The 21,323-nt window shown below is 37.3% G+C and overlaps 1 protein-coding gene across 1 annotated transcript in view; it reads left to right on the top strand.

Moving 5' to 3' along the window:
- LOC149256131 (F-box/LRR-repeat protein 15-like) overlaps window positions 1-21,323 on the top strand; it is a 54,060-nt gene that overhangs the window by 13,292 nt on the left and 19,445 nt on the right. Inside the window, exons 2-6 of the mRNA XM_089460668.1 lie at window positions 16,155-16,431; window positions 16,529-16,661; window positions 16,746-16,845; window positions 16,960-17,157; window positions 17,295-17,565. Coding sequence (XP_089316794.1) covers window positions 16,155-16,431; window positions 16,529-16,661; window positions 16,746-16,845; window positions 16,960-17,157; window positions 17,295-17,565 — 979 coding nt within the window. The remainder of the gene's footprint in view (window positions 1-16,154; window positions 16,432-16,528; window positions 16,662-16,745; window positions 16,846-16,959; window positions 17,158-17,294; window positions 17,566-21,323) is intronic.

Raw genomic sequence — 21,323 nt, forward strand, 5'->3', positions numbered from 1 at the left:
TGGTGAATCCTCCAACCCATCCGCACTGTTATAGAAATGATAGCCCTGATGGACGAGTATTAGGCTACTAGAGTGGAGGTCTCATCATAATCGATCCATTCCTTCTGTGAAATGCCCTTAGACATAAAAAATGCTTTAAACTTCATCACCTTGCCATCCGTAGCATGCTTGATCTTGTACCATCCATATGGAGTCAATCACTAACTTGCTTAGTGGCTGTGGCACAAGCTCCCATATGCTGTTCTTCACGATGGAAGAATATTCTTCCACCATGTCATCCATCCACACCTGATGCTTGGATGCCTCCTGAAATTAGGCAGGTTTGGACTCAATCAATTCACTCATCAATGCACTATACTTGAAATAGCACTGAGGAGCCTTGCTTTGTCTGACTGAATATCTCAGAACACTAATGTGCTTTTGGAAAATGTTGCACAAGGCGGGGATGTTTTTTGGAAGTGAATATGGGAAGCGTCATTTCCCAAAAATCTAGGAAGCGAAGCGTTTACTATATATATATATATATATTTGAATTTATATTAAAAAAAATCCAAAATACCAAATTAGTTGTAGAAGAGATGAAAAATGCATATTTGTACATAAATCGAGATAGATATGGCATCCATTGTACATCAATGATTAATTATTCGAGCATCAACCATCACCTCTTGTCTTGCCATTGCCTCTACCTCGATTGTCTAGGGATATTAGTCAACATTGCCCAATTTTGATCAAACTACCTAATCCAAGCCTTAAAACATGGTGGAAAAAGCTTAACATGCTTGATCAATGATTTTGACTTGATTGAAAGGTAAATTTTTGCTAAGGCCACGAAAAAGGAGTTCAACAATTAGCATCACCAACACTAGGGTACATGAGCACATATAGGGCTTGGTGCTCTTGATTAAATGCCAATCACACACCCTCATACATGATATAATCTAATGAAATGCCACAATCTCATTGATCTTGAATTCTTGAAAATTGTTAAGTCTACTGAATTTTGAAGAGGATATGAAATTCTAGTTTCTCCATATGAAGTCTGATGAGGCTGAAGCCACTCTCAAACATCATGAGTCATTTCATGGTAATGTTAAAAATTTAAGTAAAAGAATGAAAATGAAATATAAATGAGAATTTAACATTACCATGAGGGAGCATCTAGGAAGCATCTAAGGAGCATCAAGGGAGCACCTTGGGAGTGTCTAGGAAGCCCCAACCCAACTTAAGTTTAAGAAAAAAAAAATTAGAACCCCGTGGAACCGCCCATCTCCTTATGGATGCACTGGCGATCTGCGTGGATCTGTGCAGAACGTCCACGGATTCTCGGATCGGGAATTTGGAACTGCGGAGCGGGCTTGCACAGTTCCAAATTTTCAGGTATTACATCAAAACGGTGGACCCGCGAATATAATTTTTGAATCTGCACGAGACATCGTTTCGGCCTTGGATCCTTGAGGGGAGGGGGGAGGATCTTGCAACATTGCGTTTGGGCCTCTCTTAATGTTTGCTTTGCCAACTTGGCCTGCTTCCTCCCTATGCCTGGAGTCTTCTGCTGGGTGTGAGGAATTCCCTGTTCCTCATCTTGATATTTTTTATCGACTTGCTTGCTCTACTCACCAACTTGTGTGATTGTACTTTGAGGAATCAACATTAACTCAACCTTTGGTGCTTATTCTTCCTGAACCTTGACAGTAGAAGAACTCATGTTGCCAGACATTCGAAGAGCCCTCTCTTCTTCGAACTTTACATCCCTGCGCACTATTGCCTTCCTGAGAGCATGAATGTAAACACGATATGCTTTTGAAGTCTCAATGTACTCCACAAGGATACCTTTCTCTGCAGTAGCCTCCAACTTGGTCCTTTTCTCCTTAGGAACATGGCAGTATACAAAGCACCCAAAGATGCAAATGTGTCCCAAATTTGGTTTACTCCTTGTAAATGCCTCCTCTGATGTCAATCTGCCTGTGGGCTTCTATTCTACAAGTATACAACAATGTTGCAAGCCTTCTCCCACAAAAACAAAGGTAGATCTTGTTCCTGGAGCATGGCCTTGGCTGCTTCAATTATAGCCTTGTTTTTCTGCTCTACAACCCCATTTTTCTGAGGGTTGTTCAAAATATTCAACCCCGACTGGTTAGTTGGGCAGATTCTGAATACGATGCTTAAAATTAGGGAGGCTCGGCTCCCAAACTCAAGATAAACTAGTGCTTTGTCTTTCACTTGCTCGACTGCCTTCTAGTCCTCATGATTTGGTTGATTGCACTCCGAGCTGATGGAGGAATATTCGAATGGAGGGGTAGTAAATGAGGAGGATTTACCTCCCTATAATTCCTCTCTCTTGTCCCATTCGAGTTTTAAGCATGGTCTTTGCCAAAATTCCTTGCTTTTATCCTTTAATCTTGCATTAAATGCACATTAGACCACAAAGCAAAATATCTAACTCTAACTCATCTCATAAACAAAAAATAATCAAAAGTATGCAATAAGTTATGAGAATAGTTCGTTTGACTAAGCTAGGAGGTGATTTAAGGCCCATATAATTACCCAATGATGAGGCTCATCAGTTGTAGGTCTGAAAATCCTGAAGTTTGACTATATTGGAGCATGTTTGACCAACGTTGACTTTGACTTTGGAGGTAACTTGGAGGAGGGTTGGACTTGGTATCTTGGTGGCAATTTGGTCTTAGTCTTGGTCTTGGATATCTCTCATTTTGATTTGATTCTAGAAGAGAAAGATTGTTGGGTTTTGCCCTGGTTAACAACCTAATTTTGATGTCTCTTCTCTCTTTGTAATCTCTATATTTTTGAAAGATTGAACATTTGTATAATTGCTTGATAAAGAAGACGTGGGAAGTGATAAGAAGACATTTGATGCGCACAAGTAATTATTAGGAAAGAGAAATTAGGTGTTAGACTTCATTATGCTTGGTTTATTAACATGGTGTCAAAGCTATGGTGAAGGCAAGTGCACTTACGAAGAAGCCCTAAGATAGACCTAAGTCTGAAAGAAAATGCATATGGAATGAAAAGTCTTGTGTGCAAGAAGACCTAAGGGGCTAAGATCAAGGAGCACTCTTGAAAAGTCAATTATATCCCTATGGAAGACCAAGCCTCCTCATCTCTGAGGACTGAACTAATTGAAGCATCCTTCTGGAATAAAGGTAATAAGTCTAAAGTTGTAATATCTCTGTGATAGATTCAAGGCAGGCATCTAAACTTCTTAACAGTTGAACTATTGTAAGAAGCAAGTTTTATCCCTTTAGAACCATGTGGAGAGGTTCGAGTTACCTCAAAGCAAAGTGATCTCTAAGGTCTGAACTATACAAGGCATCCAAATTTCACGAATAGACAAGTAAAAGGATTTATTTGTAAATAACTATACAAATTAAGAAACAATGTTATACCTCGTTGTAAGAAGGTATCCCAGGGATAATAGTACATGACACATGGAGATCAAAGGGATAGTATTTGGCTTTTCTTCAGTTGATATATATCGTATTCCTCTAACAAAGGTACCTCAGACCTTTAGCCATCGAACTAGAATACGAACCATAAGGATTTCTTTGGGATGCTTGTAATGCTCTTTGTCTTCGTTCACAGAATTCGCACATACATTGTCTATAATCTTCAAACCCTTTTAATTATACCTTTCAGATTTCTTTGTAATAGGGTAATATCAAACAGGTTGGCTTTTTAAATGTGGTTCATCCTCCTTTTGTGCATAGGAAGGGGGTCTCGATATCAAGGCTATTTCACAGACTTGTGCCATATAGCCATAGAGATGAGCTCGGTATAGCTTGTGTTTCCATAGAGATATAATTGATACTTTTCCATAGGCTAAGATCAAGGAACACTCTTGAAAAGTATCAATTATATCTCTTAGATATCCATGTGTCATGTACTATGGCCGAGATTAACAACCGTAAGTCAACTATATGAACACAAATAGGGAGAATGGTGGATTGGATAAGCATTGGGGATTGACATTTTTGAGGTCTGTATTGTCATTAGGGATAACTGCGTTAAGTTAAGTACATTGATCTAATATAAGAATGGTTCGAAGGATCGACATTCCCTTATGTCAAGTATTGTGACAATGGATTAGGAAATGGTCTTGTGAGGACATACCTTGGTGAACCTAGGCGGAGTATGTGCCTTGAGAGGCGGTGGTGTCCTATTGAATGCCTCCCATCATTGAGCTCTGTTCTAGTAGAGAGATAGAGCTTACTTGCCAAGGCTTTGGCAGTTTGACAATGCTGGTTTTGATGATGTTATCATCATTATGCTTATCAATTTGGATCCTTTCTTATATGAATATTTCAACTTGAAATTATCCTGTTGTGTCATTATGAATACCTCCCTAGTTAAGAGGGAGTGTTGAAGTTGTAAGTAGATTATATCTTTATAATATAAATATCAATGATGTATTTATTATATTTTGTCAGTTAAGCGCGCTTGAGCCAGAGGAGTTCTGGGATGGGTGACCTCCCGGGAAGTCTTGGTTACCGGGTGCAAGCCCCGGAAGTGATGATTGATGCTATGTGATTCGTTCTCCACATTTCACTAGTTTCAATCCCACTTCTTCACCCCTGTGAGCATCACCCGATGCAATGAGTGCTAAGTGAACTATTCAAAAATCATGAGATATTAGTCACTTTACGACTACCTCTCATGGAAATGGTCATACTTTGAATGACTTACTTAACGCAGTTGAATCCCAAAAATGATATCTAATATAATGCACTGCGTAAATCCCCCATACTTAAATTCAAAAAGAGTCAAGGGATCTCTACCTGAATGGTTCATGAGGCACAATACTTGCTAAGGTTTTGCAAATGGGGTAGCAAGCTAAGTGGGCTTGATTGTGGGGAAAAACTCCACAGTTAAGCGTGCTTGAGCCAGAGGAGTTCTGGGATGGGTGACCTCCCGGGAAGTCCTGGTTACCGGGTGCAAGCCCCGGAAGTGATGATTGATGCTATGTGATTCGTTCTCCACATTTCACTAGTTTCAATCCCACTTCTTCACCCCTGTGAGCATCACCCGATGCAATGAGTGCTAAGTGAACTATTCAAAAATCATGAGATATTAGTCACTTTACGACTACCTCTCATGGAAATGGTCATACTTTGAATGACTTACTTAACGCAGTTGAATCCCAAAAATGATATCTAATATAATGCACTGCGTAAATCCCCCATACTTAAATTCAAAAAGAGTCAAGGGATATCTACCTGAATGGTTCATGAGGCACAATACTTGCTAAGGTTTTGCAAATGGGGTAGCAAGCTAAGTGGGCTTGATTGTGGGGAAAAACTCCACAGTTAAGCGCGCTTGAGCCAGAGGAGTTCTGGGATGGGTGACCTCCCGGGAAGTCCTGGTTACCGGGTGCAAGCCCCGGAAGTGATGATTGATGCTATGTGATTCGTTCTCCACATTTCACTAGTTTCAATCCCACTTCTTCACCCCTGTGAGCATCACTCGATGCAATGAGTGCTAAGTGAACTATTCAAAAATCATGAGATATTAGTCACTTTACGACTACCTCTCATGGAAATGGTCATACTTTGAATGACTTACTTAACGCAGTTGAATCCCAAAAATGATATCTAATATTATTATTTAATTTTAATTATTATGAGGCAAAAGAAAATGTATTTGAGTCATGTCCCATTTGGACATTTGTAAGAGAAAGGAATTTGAATTTTATGTCGAGTCAAAAGTCCATAAGATGACCAAGCCGACCCTCCTTGGACAAGTTGGCCTAGACCTCCAATAGACACCTATTCTACCATCCTAGACTACTATATACAAGGGACAAATTCAACTCATTTGGAAGTTCATTAAAACACACAACAAGAAGCACAACTAAACCTAGCAGAAAAAAGAGAGAAAGACTAGTCAAAGGAGAGAGAAAGACAAAGATCAAGACAAGAAGGATACTCCTAATTGACTATAATTGACCATGCAACAACTTGCATGTGTGGATTGAAATTTTTGTGAAAGAGGCTGATTTTTGTGAAGTGGTTGCAAGTCGAAATTTGGCCCTAGTTTCAAGTCCAAAAATCTTGAAGTTCAACCAGATTGGAGTAGGTTTGACCAATGTTGACTTTTACTTTGGAGGTGATTTGGAGGAGGACTGGACTTGGTATCTTGGTGGCAGTTTGGCCTTTTGGTCTTGGTCTTGAATATCTTTCATTTTGATATGATTCTATAAGGGAAGGATTGTTGGGGTTTCCCCTTGGATAACAACCTAACTTTGGTGTCCCTTTGTGATCTCTATATATTTTAAAAGATTGAACATTTGTATAATTGCTTAATGAAGAAGACATAAGAAGTAATAAGAAGACATCTAATATTCACAAGTAATTATCAGGAAAGAGAAATTAGGTGTTAGACTTCATTACACTTTGTTTCTCAACATTAATTTCTTGAAACCTAGTTTCAAATTTACTGTCTTAACCTAAGTTGCACGAAACACTGAAACGTTTGGAAGTTTCAAAAACGGGTATGGCTGGAAGCACGACCTCCCAAAAATGGAAACGTTGGTTGAGACGTCATAGATAATATGTATATGTTTATATATGTATGTAATTTTTCTTATAAATAAGTTAATAACGCATCTTGCAAGAAAAAAAAGAATGAGACACATAAATGACATTTTAGAAGGAAAACCCAGTCTATGTTAACTCTCATAGATGATTAAATGATTCAAAATCCAAAATTATCATTTATAAATGAGGTTGTACATCCAAGATTCGAAAATCAACCTTTATACATGAGGCTTTACATCCAAAATCAACCTTTATACATGGCTATATGTGTTGAAAATGAAACATAACATACGCTAATGACAAGTACAATTACATATCTTATAATTCTAATCTTCATCTTCATTAACAAAAATAGAACAAGTTGTTTTTTAGCAGAACTAGAGCGTGGATTGATTAGAGATAAATTAGTTTGTGGAGTGATTAGACATAAAATTTAGTGTTATATTTAATATACTTTGGCTATAAAAGGGCCCCACAACCTTCTTGGGTGTTTGAGTGAGCCCGCAGAAGCAAAAGAGTTATCGAAATGGGTCAAAATTGGCCGGAAACGGGGGAGAATTGGGCTGAAACACCATAGAAACATTTTCGCTGCGTTTCCAAATCAAGAAATGCCACCTAGATGTCTCAACTGTATTTAGATCACGTTTCGACGAGGCTTTAGGTACAAGGATACCACCTTGGGGGTTGTTTCCTTCAACATAGATCTCAACAAATAATCACAGATTTGAAGTAAATAAAGCCTTCTAATCTGATTTGTAATAATAAATATTCTAGGTTTTTAACCAAATAAGCAACGTAAGCAAAAATACTCGAAACTAAGCACACACAATCACATGCAACAAAAAATAACAGAGATATACCTTAGAAACCCTAGTGTGGGGAAAACTAGCAAACTTAGGGCTTCTTATTCAGCTTCAGGTGAAATATTCTCTTACAATAGTTACACAAGAATTTGCTTCGGCATATACCCAACAAAAGATCTCAACCCTCTTTCTCTCACTTGGTTATTGTACGACCCACATGCACGACCCAACCAAAAACTTCTGTGTACAAAGAAACTCGACCTCTTGGCCAAAAGGAAAACTGGGCCTCTCTGCTAATCTCGCTTTGTCCCGAGCTTGCTCTAGCTAGCTCGATTTATCTTTTTCTTGCTCTCACTGCCAAATTTTGCGCTCCACTGAATCCCAACATGTGCTAAATCAAAATGTGCGTCTCTTTTGGCTCAAACCTCCTATTAAAAAGATCAAATCCTAATCTCAAGTGAAATCCCTAATCTCAACGATTGAGATTAGATCTCTCTTTACTGAGATCAATGACTACGACTTAATCTGTTGTTGACTTATTTTCTCTTTTATAAAAAGGAACCCAACAATTAAATTAAATTGTTGTCTAAAGCTTTGACTTAGGAAATTCATTAATAAATTGACATAGGAGATAATTAAGGTGACTTGCTGCATGTCATGGCACTTGATCCATGCAGAATCACCTTCCAAGCTATAATCTGAACATTCTCCCTTGTGCTTGCATTTGTGGTCACCTCTTGGTTACGCATTCGATGGTTATGGAGCATGCTATCTCATATGGTGTGGTTTTGGTATATTGGTGTATCTTTGATATGTGGCATCTTGTTCTTTGATGATGGTTTTAGCCCCCCCTAAGGGGTTAGATGTTGGTGTTAGGAGTTAGATTTTTCATGATGTTGTTGAAGCTTCCTAGTGACTATATATGATGATATTGTATTATTTGTGGCTGTTAATTTTAGATAGCAGTGATATGTTCTATGCTTTTAGCACAATTTACTTCAATGTTCCTTTAGCATCCCAATAACAATTTCCAATAATTTCTAGTAGCAATCACATTAACCATTAATCACATTGACAGTAAATGTAGATAGAACATAAAACAAATGTAGAAGACAAGCCAAGACAAGAGGACACTAGATTTTGTAGATGCGAGGGAAAAACCCCAATGTGGGGAAAACCCTTTGATCAAATCTTTTTATTATTATTCAATAGTTCAACACACAGAGAGAGAGTACAAAAGTCAATACAAAGTCAAATCATCCCTGTCAAGTTTTGTAGTCAACTACAGTCAAACTTCAGCCCCAAGCAAAAGTCAACTTTAGTCAAAACAACAGTAAAACACCTATTTTGAAGCTCGGTCAAAGGTCCAGTTTGGTCTCCAGCGGTGGACAAAGTCAACCCAAAACAACCACAAAAACTTTGGTCAAACTCGGTCAAGTTGTGGTCAACTTTGTGGTCAAATAGGCCTGCGATCAACGCATGTCAATGAACTCCAAAATCCTCGATTTTTGTGTCAGTCAATGCGGCCTAGAGAAATTGAAATTCTGCCCTCAAAACTGCAGTCAAATTTGATCAAAACAACCTTGGTCAATGCTGGTCCCGAAGTCTAAAATTTCGGCCTGTAATTTTCTGCCCAGAAAATCATCCTCCTTGCCACACGTGTGAGAAAGAGAGAAGCAGCCCCAAGCTGTATGAACCAATTTGATAAAGAGAGAAGAATGTGTGAGTGAATGTTTTCAAATGAGGTGAGAGGCCTCTTCTATTTATACGCTTCGTTGTGGGTGAAGAGACACATCCATTGGGCTTCTTGAGCCTACATTAAGCTGAGGTTGACCTGAACAATTTGCACATGTGTGGTCATAAATTCAAAATCACACTTCTGCTTGTCCGAATGGGATGATCTTTATATCAATCTTGGAGCTCTCGAAAAGAGGAATCCAATGCAATCATCATCTCCATCAAATGAACTGTCCCAAAGTGAAATTTGGCCCTAGTTGCCAATTTTAACAGTGGCATTACGCAGGGTGTTTTAAATGGTCTTTTTGTGTTGATGTGTGGTAGGCACATATTTCATGATTGGATGGGTTAACATTTCTATTGCTTCCCTCTCTTATGATGTCGACGGGGTTGTGGGACGTGGTGTGGTTTTGCACTTTGCATTGGTGGATTTCTTTAGGTGATATGACTCGTCATTGTAACGTTTGTTGGATAACATTAGATGGAATGTGTTGACGATGTTAGTACCTTCATGAATCTACTTTTTCCCAAGTTTGAGTTCAAGTGTGGGTGTGAGGGTATGCCATACCTCTTTGAAAATCAAACCTTTTCTACGGTTCGATGAGGTTTTATCATATTATAGTCCTTTTGTGGTGTGCCTTAGGTTCAAACTTGGTTGAATCTTCTATTTTGTTTGTGTTGTTAGCGTGATGGTCTTTGATAGGTGATATAACATGTTCTTGTGGTACAACACCTTTTGGAGCACAACCCCCTTCATTGAAACACATGTTGACATTGATTCAATTAGTTGGTGACTTGTGGGTGGTGGGACTATAGTTTTATTTGAGCATTAACTTTTGGGCATATATGTTGAGGTTGATTTAACTATCAAGTGGTTAAATTAATTCATTTGAGCATTAATCTTTGTGCACACATGTTGATGTTGATTTAAATATTTAGTGGTTGAATTGATCGACTTGATTACTGTGGAAGTTAATTGCTTGAGATCCCTACTTCACTTGGCAGTGGTTCACAAATGGAGGAGTTATTTGGAGGTTATTTGAGGATTTATTATGGAAGGCTCCTCCTATGGGCATAATTTTCAAGATTTACATGGTTATTATTTTATGAATAGAGAGGTTGGCACACTTCACTAGTGTTATGTATTGCTTGTGAACATGGTTTCAAGGATCAATTTTGGTATGGGGAAAAAATACATGGTCTTGGCATGAACATTGATGAGGTATTTTTTACCGCATTGGCACTCTTTTCTAGGATATAATTCACATGGAGATATTTTATTATTTTAAGGTGGTTAAGTTAGTTACATGGCATAGTTTTCTAAGGCATACTCTTTAGTGCATATTTTATTTATAATTGTCATCTTTCAAGTTTCATTGGAGAGTGCCCTCACCTCTTTGACTTGTCAAATATATTATTTTATTTAAGGAGATTTTGATGGATTTCTTTTTTCTTTCATGAGAAATATCTTTATGTGAAAAATATATAGGTTTTGATCCTCAAATAGGGTCGAGGGAGGGGCTCCCCCCTCCCCAATTGAATCCGCGCTCCCGAAGCATGCTTTGAGTGGAAGTGCACTCTCGCAAAAAAGAAATCACTCCTTGGCTTCACATTTTTTTTAATTGTCTGTAAAGATATTCCAAACATTTTTTTTCAAACAAACAAGAGTTTTTGAGTGGGGCAAGCTAATATTCAAGCATATGGCCTTAATATTGATATGCAATTCATGGTAATGTGAAATTCTTAAAGTAAAAGTGACATTCTCCTTTATATTTCTTTTTCATCATTTTACTCGAATTTTTAACATTACCATGAAATGACTTAGGATGTTTGAGAGTGGTTCTGACCTCGTTGGATTTCTTATGGAGAAAGTAAAATTTTAGTTCTCACTCATAATCCAACAAACTTATCAATTTTTCAAGATTTCAGGATTGGAGGGATTGCAATGTTTCCATTGGATTTTGTCGTGTACTAGGGTATAGAACTCGTATTTAATCAAGAGCACCAAACCCTCTATGTACATTGATGTTAGTGGCATTGGTTGTCGAACTCCTATCATGACCCTACTAAAAATGTACCCATCACTCAAACAAAATCTCGACTTGACATGCTATGCTTTTTCTATCTTATGTTAATGCTTAGAGAGTGATATTAATGGAAAAGATCCCAATATAGGCAATGATTTTGATGATATGTAGGTATTTGTTGTATTATGATTTTTTTTGGATGCTAGAGGCCATCTAGAGCTTATTTGTTGAAGTATTTTCGGTTCAGAGATGGATTGCACTCGATGCTATTTTGGTTATGTGCACCCTTACATGCTATATAAATGAGAACTTGTAATTTGTGGATCTGTGGTTGATGAAGATTATAACTACTAGATGAATGTTGTTATATCGTTTAATCCATGTTTTTATGTTTTTTTAATCATTAATTCATCATTCTACATGCTTTTGTTGACATATATGCATCAAAATATAAAACTATATGTTATATAAAATTCCCTCCCAAAATTGCTCAAGACCTGGGAGCTTTTAAAATGTCTTTCCTTTCTCCTGCTCCCGCTCCCAAGCAGCCATGTCCTCAAAGGATGACTCAGACTTGACCAATGTTTATTAGAACTGAACCTGTTATCAAACCGGTTGACCCCCCTGAACTGGGAACAAGTGCGGATTTAGTAAAAACCAAACAAAAAACTAGTCGACCAAAAAATACATAAAATATTCAAACTCTAAATAAAACATATATTGCCATATGCATCCATATGAATCCAAACCATTTATACACATTTTCAAAAGTTCTCATTTATATAGCAAGAGTGCACATGATCAAAATAATACTTACTACAATACATCTCTAAACTAAAAATACATCAACAAAGAGGCTCTAGATAACCTCTATCATCAGAAAAAAAATTATGCTACAACAAATACCTACATATCATCAAAATCATCCTATATTGGGATCCTCATCATCAATATCACTTTTTAAGCAATAAAATAAGATAGAAGAAGCTTAACATATCAAATCAAGACTTTGTTTGAGTGATGGGTACATTCTTATTAGGGTCATGATAGAGGAGTTCAACAAACAATGCCACTAACATCAAGGTGCATAGAAGGGTTGGTGCTCTTGATTAAATGCTAGCTTCAAACCCTTGTACTTGACAAAATCCATTAAAAACACTGCAATCCTGCCAATTTTGAAATCCTGAAAATTGTCAAGTATGTTGGATTTTGTGTGGAATCTAAAATTTCTTATAGGAAATCCAATGAGGTTGGAACCACTTTCAAACATCTTGAAACAATTAATGGTAACGCTAAAAATTTAAGTAAAATATTTCCTTTTTGTTCTTTTACTTTAAGAATGCATTTACAATGCATTATTAGGGCGTTAGGGTTGAATATTAGGTTGCCCTATTATAAATTTTTGGTTTTTCTTTAATTGCCATTGGAGGGTCCTTGGTTACATCGTACATAACCAATCGATTTGGTGAAAACCAAACTAGAGGGCTTTGTACAAGAACTGAGTTCATTGAAAAAATGTAGGTTCGATACACAGAATCCTTGGTTGCTTTGTACAAATTCAACCTGTTCAGTGAAAATTGAAGTGGTCGGTTTCTTACAAGAACTAAGTTTAGTGAAAAAAGGCGGTTTTGTACCACGCAAACTTTTCCTTTTCTGTGCCGCTGGTTGAACTGGTTAGGTAGCAAAATGATTGGATTGACTAGTCCCACTGGTTTCGATAACACTGAACTCATCAAGGTGACTTGAAACCATTGCAACAAAGCTCATAATGTCACTTAAGGGAATTGAACCTAAGTGGAGAGGATAACTATCATTCCTCCCAACTACACAAGATACACGCAATTGATGGAGGATTTTATTGAGAGGCATGTGGCATACTTAGAGGGCTACACATCACACATTGCATGCTCATGCCAGGCTTATTTTTATTCTTGGAACATTATTTTGGAGGATGTGCTGTGGAGACGGTCCACTTGTTTTTTTGGGGTTTGACCACGCCCTTTCCTATGGAGCACTCCATATACTTGGCACCTTTCACATTCATCCATGGAGTTGGTTGCCATGGGATTCACTTATGTCGATTGATTACATGCATCTTGTGGACCACTTGCTGTTTTTTGAGGTTGGTTTTGTAGCATTCTCCTAAAAGGACTATATTATTGTTTTCTCTCATGCATCTTGGAGGGTGCACTTTGTGTGCTTTCCTAGGTGGATCCTTGAGCCAATCTTACCTAGGTTCAATATTATTTAATTAAATTTTGTATATATCCATTCTTCGAGTTATCATGCCTGTTTTTAGTTGTATGCCCTTTCTTGGAGACTTTTGATGTAATCTCTTTCCTACTTTTGGATGAGGGCGAGTTCTTCTTGAAAGGGTCATGTCCACATATTGTAACATGGTCAACCATGGATTGTGGAGGGATCTTACTCCATTTTTTTATATTATTTCTTTGACTTATCGTGGAGTTTTGCTAGTAGATAATAATTCTTGTATGAGATAAAAACGTCACTCTACAGAGAGGAGATTTCTTTCGATTTTAATGGTTGTTTGAACATTGGGGATTGAGGATCTCTCCCCTTGGACTTCACTTGGAAGATTGCAATTATAACATCTTTTATTGTGAGGCTTTATGATTGTAATGTTTTCATATGTTGATCCCTATTTTAGGAAACCCTTGTATTTTTGATGTGAAGGCTTTGTAATGAACCATATTTCATTTCAGTAATGTAATGTGAGGATTTAATATTGTTGTTGTTATATCTAGGTAACACCTAATAAACCTAGTTGCTGCTAGCAGAATATGGCATCACCTTCATAGCAACATTTTGAATAGCACATCTAAATTTTCTGAGGACAATTTTCTGCAATAGACTTGAAAAGTTAAGGCGGATTTGTGGCATCCATGGAAGCCTTTATTGCCTTGCATCTTCATGCATTCACCCTCTCTGATCGGTGGTTCTTGTTACATATTGTAATGCTTATTTCATTAGTAATAAATGTATGAAAATAATAATGTAATATGGTAAAGTGGGAATAAGGCAAATGTAATAAGTGACATTTATGTTAAATGTAACTATGAAATTAGGTGAGGAGTGCCTAAAAGTAATTGATGAACAATTATAATACACCTCTTGCGCTTTTCTCTTGTATATTCTCCATGGCATAATTTAACAATTCTTTACTCCATTTTCGCAAGGTGTGATTAGGCTCTTGGTCTTAGGGTTTTCCACTTTCATCTTTGCTTCTCACACCCATCATTTTGCCATTTTATTTACTACAACAACCTTGTTTTGTTAAGGCATACTCTTTGAAAATCTCCTTGTGTCTCCACTCTATAGCCTTCACGTATCACATTTTTTTTGATATAACCAAATACAATCTTGGAAGCCATAATTGTTGGGTTTTAACATAAAACGTAGTTGCTTTAGGCTAGTGTTGAAATGTATTATAGAGTATGAAAAAAAAGTTGTAAATTGCCTCCTCTTGACCTTGGTGCACTTTGTTTAGAGAGGAATTTTTTTGGAGTATTTATTTCAATGCCAATTGCAAAACAATACAAATCAAGTGTTTCTTTGTACTCGAGAGCTTCTTTGTAGGTACAATCACCAAACAGCAGAGGATCGATCGGCAGCCAAGCAAGAATGGTTGTTTAGCTGATCTGTACAGTATCATACATCAGCCAGTACAGGTTGTACAGCTACAGTTCCTTGCTTTCTATGCAGGCTGTAACCTCTATGAAAGCCATATAGTTCAGTTCTTGGGATAGTTGACCAGGCCATACAATTGCTAGTTTTAAGCAGTCTCTGGAGTTTTACTTGTAAGCTTTGGTTAAGGAACGAAAGGCTGATTTAGGAGGAGAAATCATCTGTGCATGTGTGTATTAATTTATGCTTCTGCTATTTACTATTTTGCAACTATTGTGTAAGATTTTCGCTGTGCAAATATCTATTTATCCTGGAATACCATGCTCTCGGTGCCTGCTCGAGTCAATATAAGGCCTTTTTAAGCCTACAAACATGGTGCTCCTTTCAGTTTATCACTTATTCCGCAGTGACCTCATAAAGGAATGTTGTCATAGGTTAAAGGATTTGCAAACACATTCCTCTTATTTCCAAGAATATTGCTTCTGGTGCTTAAATTTTAAGGTGTAGACTTCTTTTGCAGCATGTTGGCTAAATGCCATTTTAGTGCATGCATAAATCTAAAGGAATTTGTTATGTGTAGACTTCTTTTGCAGCATGTTGGCTAAATGCCATTTTAGGGCATGCATAAATTTAAAGGAATTTCGTATGTATGAGCCTTGTGCAATACTTTTTATGTTGTTTTTGTTGATGTTTTGCTGGATGAACCTTTGTGAATCCTTGTCTGCTCAAACACGTGGCAGAAATCTGCTCAAGATCAACTTTGCTACAGTGGCTTTTATCACTATGAGGTTCTGGTTTTTTTTGTTAATTGATATCATGTAACAGTTTGTGATGGATATGTTTTTATGCTATCCCTTATGTATGTAAATGTTAATCTGTTAGTATTTTATAGTGAACACAAATCATAATTTATTTTATTTTTATTACCTATGTAAGAACCTTGTGCAGTAGTATGTTGTTTTTGGTGATGTTTTGATCATAGTTTTAAGACTTTGACTTGGACTTTGATTTGGATCAACTCGGATCATCTGGGCCAGTTTGTTACCAAACTGACCCCCAAGCCAATTTGAAGACCAAGTTGACTCGGTAGCCTATCAACTTGGCTGGTTTGATGGGTTCTGAGTCAAAACAGTCCGAGTTTTCAAACTATGGTTTTGATAGATGAATCCAAGTGATTCCTCCTCAGCTTGAAGGTCAACGTAAAAAGAGTGGATTTCATGAGGTTCTGGTTCTTTCTGTAATTTAGGTTTTGAAGCAGTTGTTTCTATATTTATTCATGTATTTGTTTGTCAATTACTTTTCTTACAGTGAGCACAATCTGTAGATGTTCTATTTCTACTTTTTGAAGTTGAGTTGATGGTGCATTGATGATCAAACATTATATACAGGTCAGGTCATGTTGCTGCAACTGCTCCTTCAGATACTGCTGGTTCTAGTTCTACTTCTGGTACAGAGCCACTTTCATGTCAAAAATTTTCAAACAGAGGAAACAGTCAAATGACACCTTCAAATTCATCAGCTGGTGACAATAATGGTGGAGAAACTAATGACTCTAGCAGTGGTGATGATGATGATGATGATGATGAAGATGGAGATGAAGGTAACTTGGAAAACAAGGAAGATCATGAAGTTAAAATGGACCTCACAGATGACTTACTGCATATGGTATGCTTGCACTTGTTATTGTTCATATTTCGATAGGTGAGAGTTAGCTTGGAGGTTCCCTCATATGAATTTCTATTATTTGGTTGTATGCTTGCAGGTATTTTCCTTCCTAGACCATTCAGATTTGTGTCGAGCAGCCATGGTTTGTAGACAGTGGCGGGCTGCTAGTGCCCATGAAGACTTTTGGAAATCTTTAAATTTTGAGAATCGCAAAATTACCCGGCAACAAGGTATATACTTTATTACTTTAAATCATAGAAATAAAATGAAACAAACTTGATAATTCATGAATCAACTGTTTGAACTTTGGACAGTTGCTCAACTGTGTCGGAAATATCCAAAGGCTGTGGAGTTAAATGTTCGTGGTACTCCCCGTGGGGATGAACTTGTACGTGAAGCAGTGCACTCTCTCAGGTAAGAATTGTGTTGTCTATGCATAGTTTGCTACATTCCACGTTCGCTTGTATAGTGTACTGTGTAACATGTTTATGTTTGTTTCTATAATCTTGAGTTTTCCCTGGTATCCAGGAATCTTGAGGTGTTGATCTTAGGCCGAGGGCCTTTAAGTGAAAGTTTTTTCAACGGATTAGTAGATTTCCCTGTACTAGATCGTTTAAGCATTGCTGAAGCATCTCTAGGAAGTGGCTCGCAAGAGATTCAGGTCAAACATGATTCGTTGCGCCACCTCCAGATTACACGCTGTCGTGTAATTCGGATCTCTGTCAGGTATGATGAGCATCAAACCTATATCTGTAATTCTTTTGAGATATCCTGAATATTGAAACAATTTTGTTAGCTAGCTGAGAGCAAATATGATACCTGTATTTTACCAATTATTTTACAAATCTAAAAATAATGTGCAGGTGTCCACAGCTGGAAACTTTGTCCCTTAGACGCTCATGCATGGCTTCTGCCACTTTGCAATGCCCTCAACTCCATGAACTTGATGTGGCATCTTGCCACAAGCTTTCAGATGCAGGCGTTCGTGTTGTGGCAACTTCATGCCCATTATTAACATCTTTGGACATGTCCAATTGCTCTTATGTTAGTGACGAAACACTTCGGGAAATTGCTGCTGCTTGTCCAAATCTTCGTCTTCTTGATGCATCTTTCTGCCCAAATATCTCTCTGGAGGTTGTTATCTCTCTTCCTTGCATTTTTTTTTTGTGGGCTTGTGAAACTTAGAATAAGAGTATTGGATCAACATATGCTCTGAAATTATAAAAGGAGAATTATAATAATATATGTGAATTGGTTTTGGACTAAGCTTTGTTTACATACTCCGCATAAACATTCTTCTCCAGGATATTTGTGGTTGTCATTTCTTTGGTTAGTATTTGTTATTTATCTAATATAAAATATGTTAAAGCCCTAAAGGTCAAAACTATTTGTCCTGACCTGTCGTTCACTCTATATTTAATATAAGGAATCACATTGTTCAGATGTAACATAACATTCATTAATCATTTTATAATTAGTCTGCCTTTTGACATATATTTATGGGTTTTTGTACTCTTTTGTGATGCTTACCTTCTTTATGAACGGGTTGGTTCATAACAATTGGTATCAGATTAGGTTTTGTTCCCACTGGCCTGTGGCCAATTTATTTTTCTGGTGGCAAATTATAACATTAACAGGATGTTTTCCAAATTACAAATAAGAAAAGAGAGAACAAAAAGAAGAGAAACAATTAAGGAAATCACAATTTAAAAAATCTCCTCATCTCATACAAGTACGGCTACCATCAAATGCTGCTGGAAGCTACCTTGAGCGTTACTTCAAAGAAAAAGTGTAAAATAAAATCTACTGCTAGAAGGTATTGCCGTGGAAAAAATAATGAATTGGTGATTTCAAATGTATGATGGTCTTGAATGTGAAAGGAAATAACAAATGTATGATGGTCTTGAATGTGAAAGGAAATAATCAGCATCAACAAATTCACACCAAGTAGAAGTTAGAACAATACCGGACATAAAAATGAATAGGAAAACATCGGAATATTTGACTACCTGGATTAACATTTGACTATTTGAAGCAGGGCACAGTCACAATGTCAAACCTGCTGGTGACCTGTTTCCACTGACTTTGGAAAGAAAAATGCAAGTTTGAAAAATTCATTGGTGGAACGTGCTAGGTTGAGAGGGATGGCAAATTAATTTGAGGATATAACAGATAAGAATCGAAGGTAAGTCTAGTTGACTGTCGGTGCATAATTCTATTTTTGGTGAAACCACTGGTGAAAGAAGTGGTGCATAGTAACAACCTGCTGTGAAGCATCTCAAATAAATCAGTACGGTGCCTACTTCTATTATGGCTATTGATCTAATTTAATGTCACAGCTTAGGAAAAAGGCCAGATATTGACATATGATACCCACTGGTTTATTGAATAAGGGAACTCTGTCATACAACGATCTTACGACTTGGTTTATGGAGTTGTACATTTTACATACGCATGTCACATGATGACATGGGATAAGGAGGACACATAAATACGTGTATTTGACATGAGACACGACCTCAGAAACAGGACATGGTTTACCCACCATTGTTATCAGAACTAAACTGGTGATCGAACTAGAAAACCCTTTGAACCGGGAACCAGTCAGAACCAGACTGGAACTGGTCAACCAGAAACACATAAAATATTCAAAATTAAAGAACATATATATTCATGTGCATCCATATGAATCCAAACCATTTATGCATAAATATGCAAAAATTTTCATTTATAGAGCATGTAAGGGTACATATAACCAAAATAAGATCAATTACAATCCATCTCTGAATTGAAAATACAGTGACAAACAGGCTCTAAATGGTCTCTAGTATCCAAAACAAATCATGCTACAACAAATACCTACCTATCATAAAAATCATTGCCTATATTGGTATCTTCGTCATTAATATCTCCCTCTAAGCATTTAAATAAGATAGAAAAAACGTAGCATGCGAATTCAAGATTTTGTTTCACTGATGGGTACATTTTTAGTAGGGCCATGATAAAGTTGTTCAACAACCAATGCCACCAACATCAAGTTACATAGAGGGTTTGGTACTCTTGATTAAATACTAGTTCCATATTGTCATACATGACAGAATCTGATGGAAACATTGCAATCCCCTCAACCTTGAAATCTTGAAAATTGTTTAGTCTTCTGGATTTTTCATATGAAATCTATTAAAATTGGCAACTAGGGCCAAACTCCACATGGGTCATCTTATTTATGACAACTGATATTTTTCTTAGACTCCTCTCTTCGAGAAGTGTAGGATTGATCTAAGGATCATCTGATTCTGACATGTACAAATGAAGTTATGAATTTATTTTGATTATGGTCAAATTGTCAAGGTCGGCCAACAAACTTATGTAGTCTCAGAAGCCGAACAGTGAAATCTATTCATCCTCAACGTTGCATGTAAATAGAAGGTGACTTAGCCTCATTTGGACACACTCATCTTCACACTTCTCTCTCTCTCCTCATTGATTGGTTATGGATTTCTGGGACTCTCTTTTTCCACACGTCCAAAATTTCAGGAGAGCGAAATTTCAGGGAGGCCAAAATTTCAGGAGACCAAATTTTTGGACAATTTGACCAAGCATTGACCAGCATGTGTTGACTGACTTTGACTGTGTTTTTGGGAGGGCTATCTCTGTTTGGTAGGATGCATTTATGGGCACAAAAATCGAGGCTAAACGTTGACTGTTGACTAGCATTGACTACAGCTAGGGCTGACTGTAGGTGTGCTGCTTGAGCAGATTTTGACTGCGATGAATTTCATTGTTTTGAGGGTTGTTTTATCTTGTTGTTTGGAGGCCAAAGTTGGCCGATTTGCTGAGGGTCAAATCTGCCCTGTTTACCAACGTTTACTTTTCTGGTTAGGGCTCTTTTGCTGTTGTTACAAATCTATAGAAGTTGACTTACCTTCATTTGGACACTCATCTTCACACTTCTCTCTCTCTCTCATTGATTGGGTATGGATTTTCTAGGCCTCTCTCTCCACACGTTTGAAATTTCAAGAGAGCAAAATTTCAAGAGGTCGAAATTTAAGGAGGCCGAAATTTCAGGAGGCCAAAATTTCAGGAGATCGAATTTCAGGGTAGTTTGACCAAGCATTGACCTCCTTTGACTGCATTTTTGTGAGGGCTATCTCTGTTTGGGCAGGCCGCATTTATGGGCACAAAAATCGAAGGCTAAAAGTTGATTACACCTAGGGTTGTTTGACCAGACTTTGACTGGGTTAGATTTGATTGTTTTGAGGGTTGTTTTGTCTTGTTGTTTGGAGGCTGAAGTTGACCGATTTGCTGAGGGTCAAATCTGCCTTGTTGAGCAATGTTGACTTTTCTGGTTAGGGCTCTTTTTGCTACTGTTATAAATTATCAAATTTGTAAATTGTACTATCTCTCTTTGTTGAACTATTGAAGACTAAAAGAAGATTTGATAAGGGTTTCCCCACTTGGGGTTTGTCCCTCGCTGGTGCCACATCTTGTGTCCTCTTGTTTTGGCTTGTCTTCTACTATTTATGTTTATGTTCTATCTCCATTTTACTATCATGTTTATGTGATTGCTAATCTGAATATTGATGCTGGGCTCATATAGAAATTGAAGTAAAATTGCTCTAAAGCATAGAACATACCATTGTTGTCTAAAATTAACATGGTATCAGTGTTGAGGTGAAGACAAAGCCCAAGCAAGAGGGAAAGCGCAATCACCAAAGGCAATTGGACAAGGAACAAAGGTTTAATGGGTTCCTCATCTTGCTTCACGGCTGAAGACAAGCTCCATGATAAATCTGACTTCCATGATAAATCTAACTATCATGGATGGAAGATGTCTCTTGATTTGACCTTGGAAGAAAAAAAATTGATGGACTATGTGCAGGGTAAAATTC

Source organism: Pinus tabuliformis, chromosome 7 (assembly GCF_031772625.1).
Source record: "Pinus tabuliformis cultivar Carrire ecotype Pingquan chromosome 7, CPIR1, whole genome shotgun sequence".
NCBI classification, from domain to species: domain Eukaryota; kingdom Viridiplantae; phylum Streptophyta; class Pinopsida; order Pinales; family Pinaceae; genus Pinus; species Pinus tabuliformis.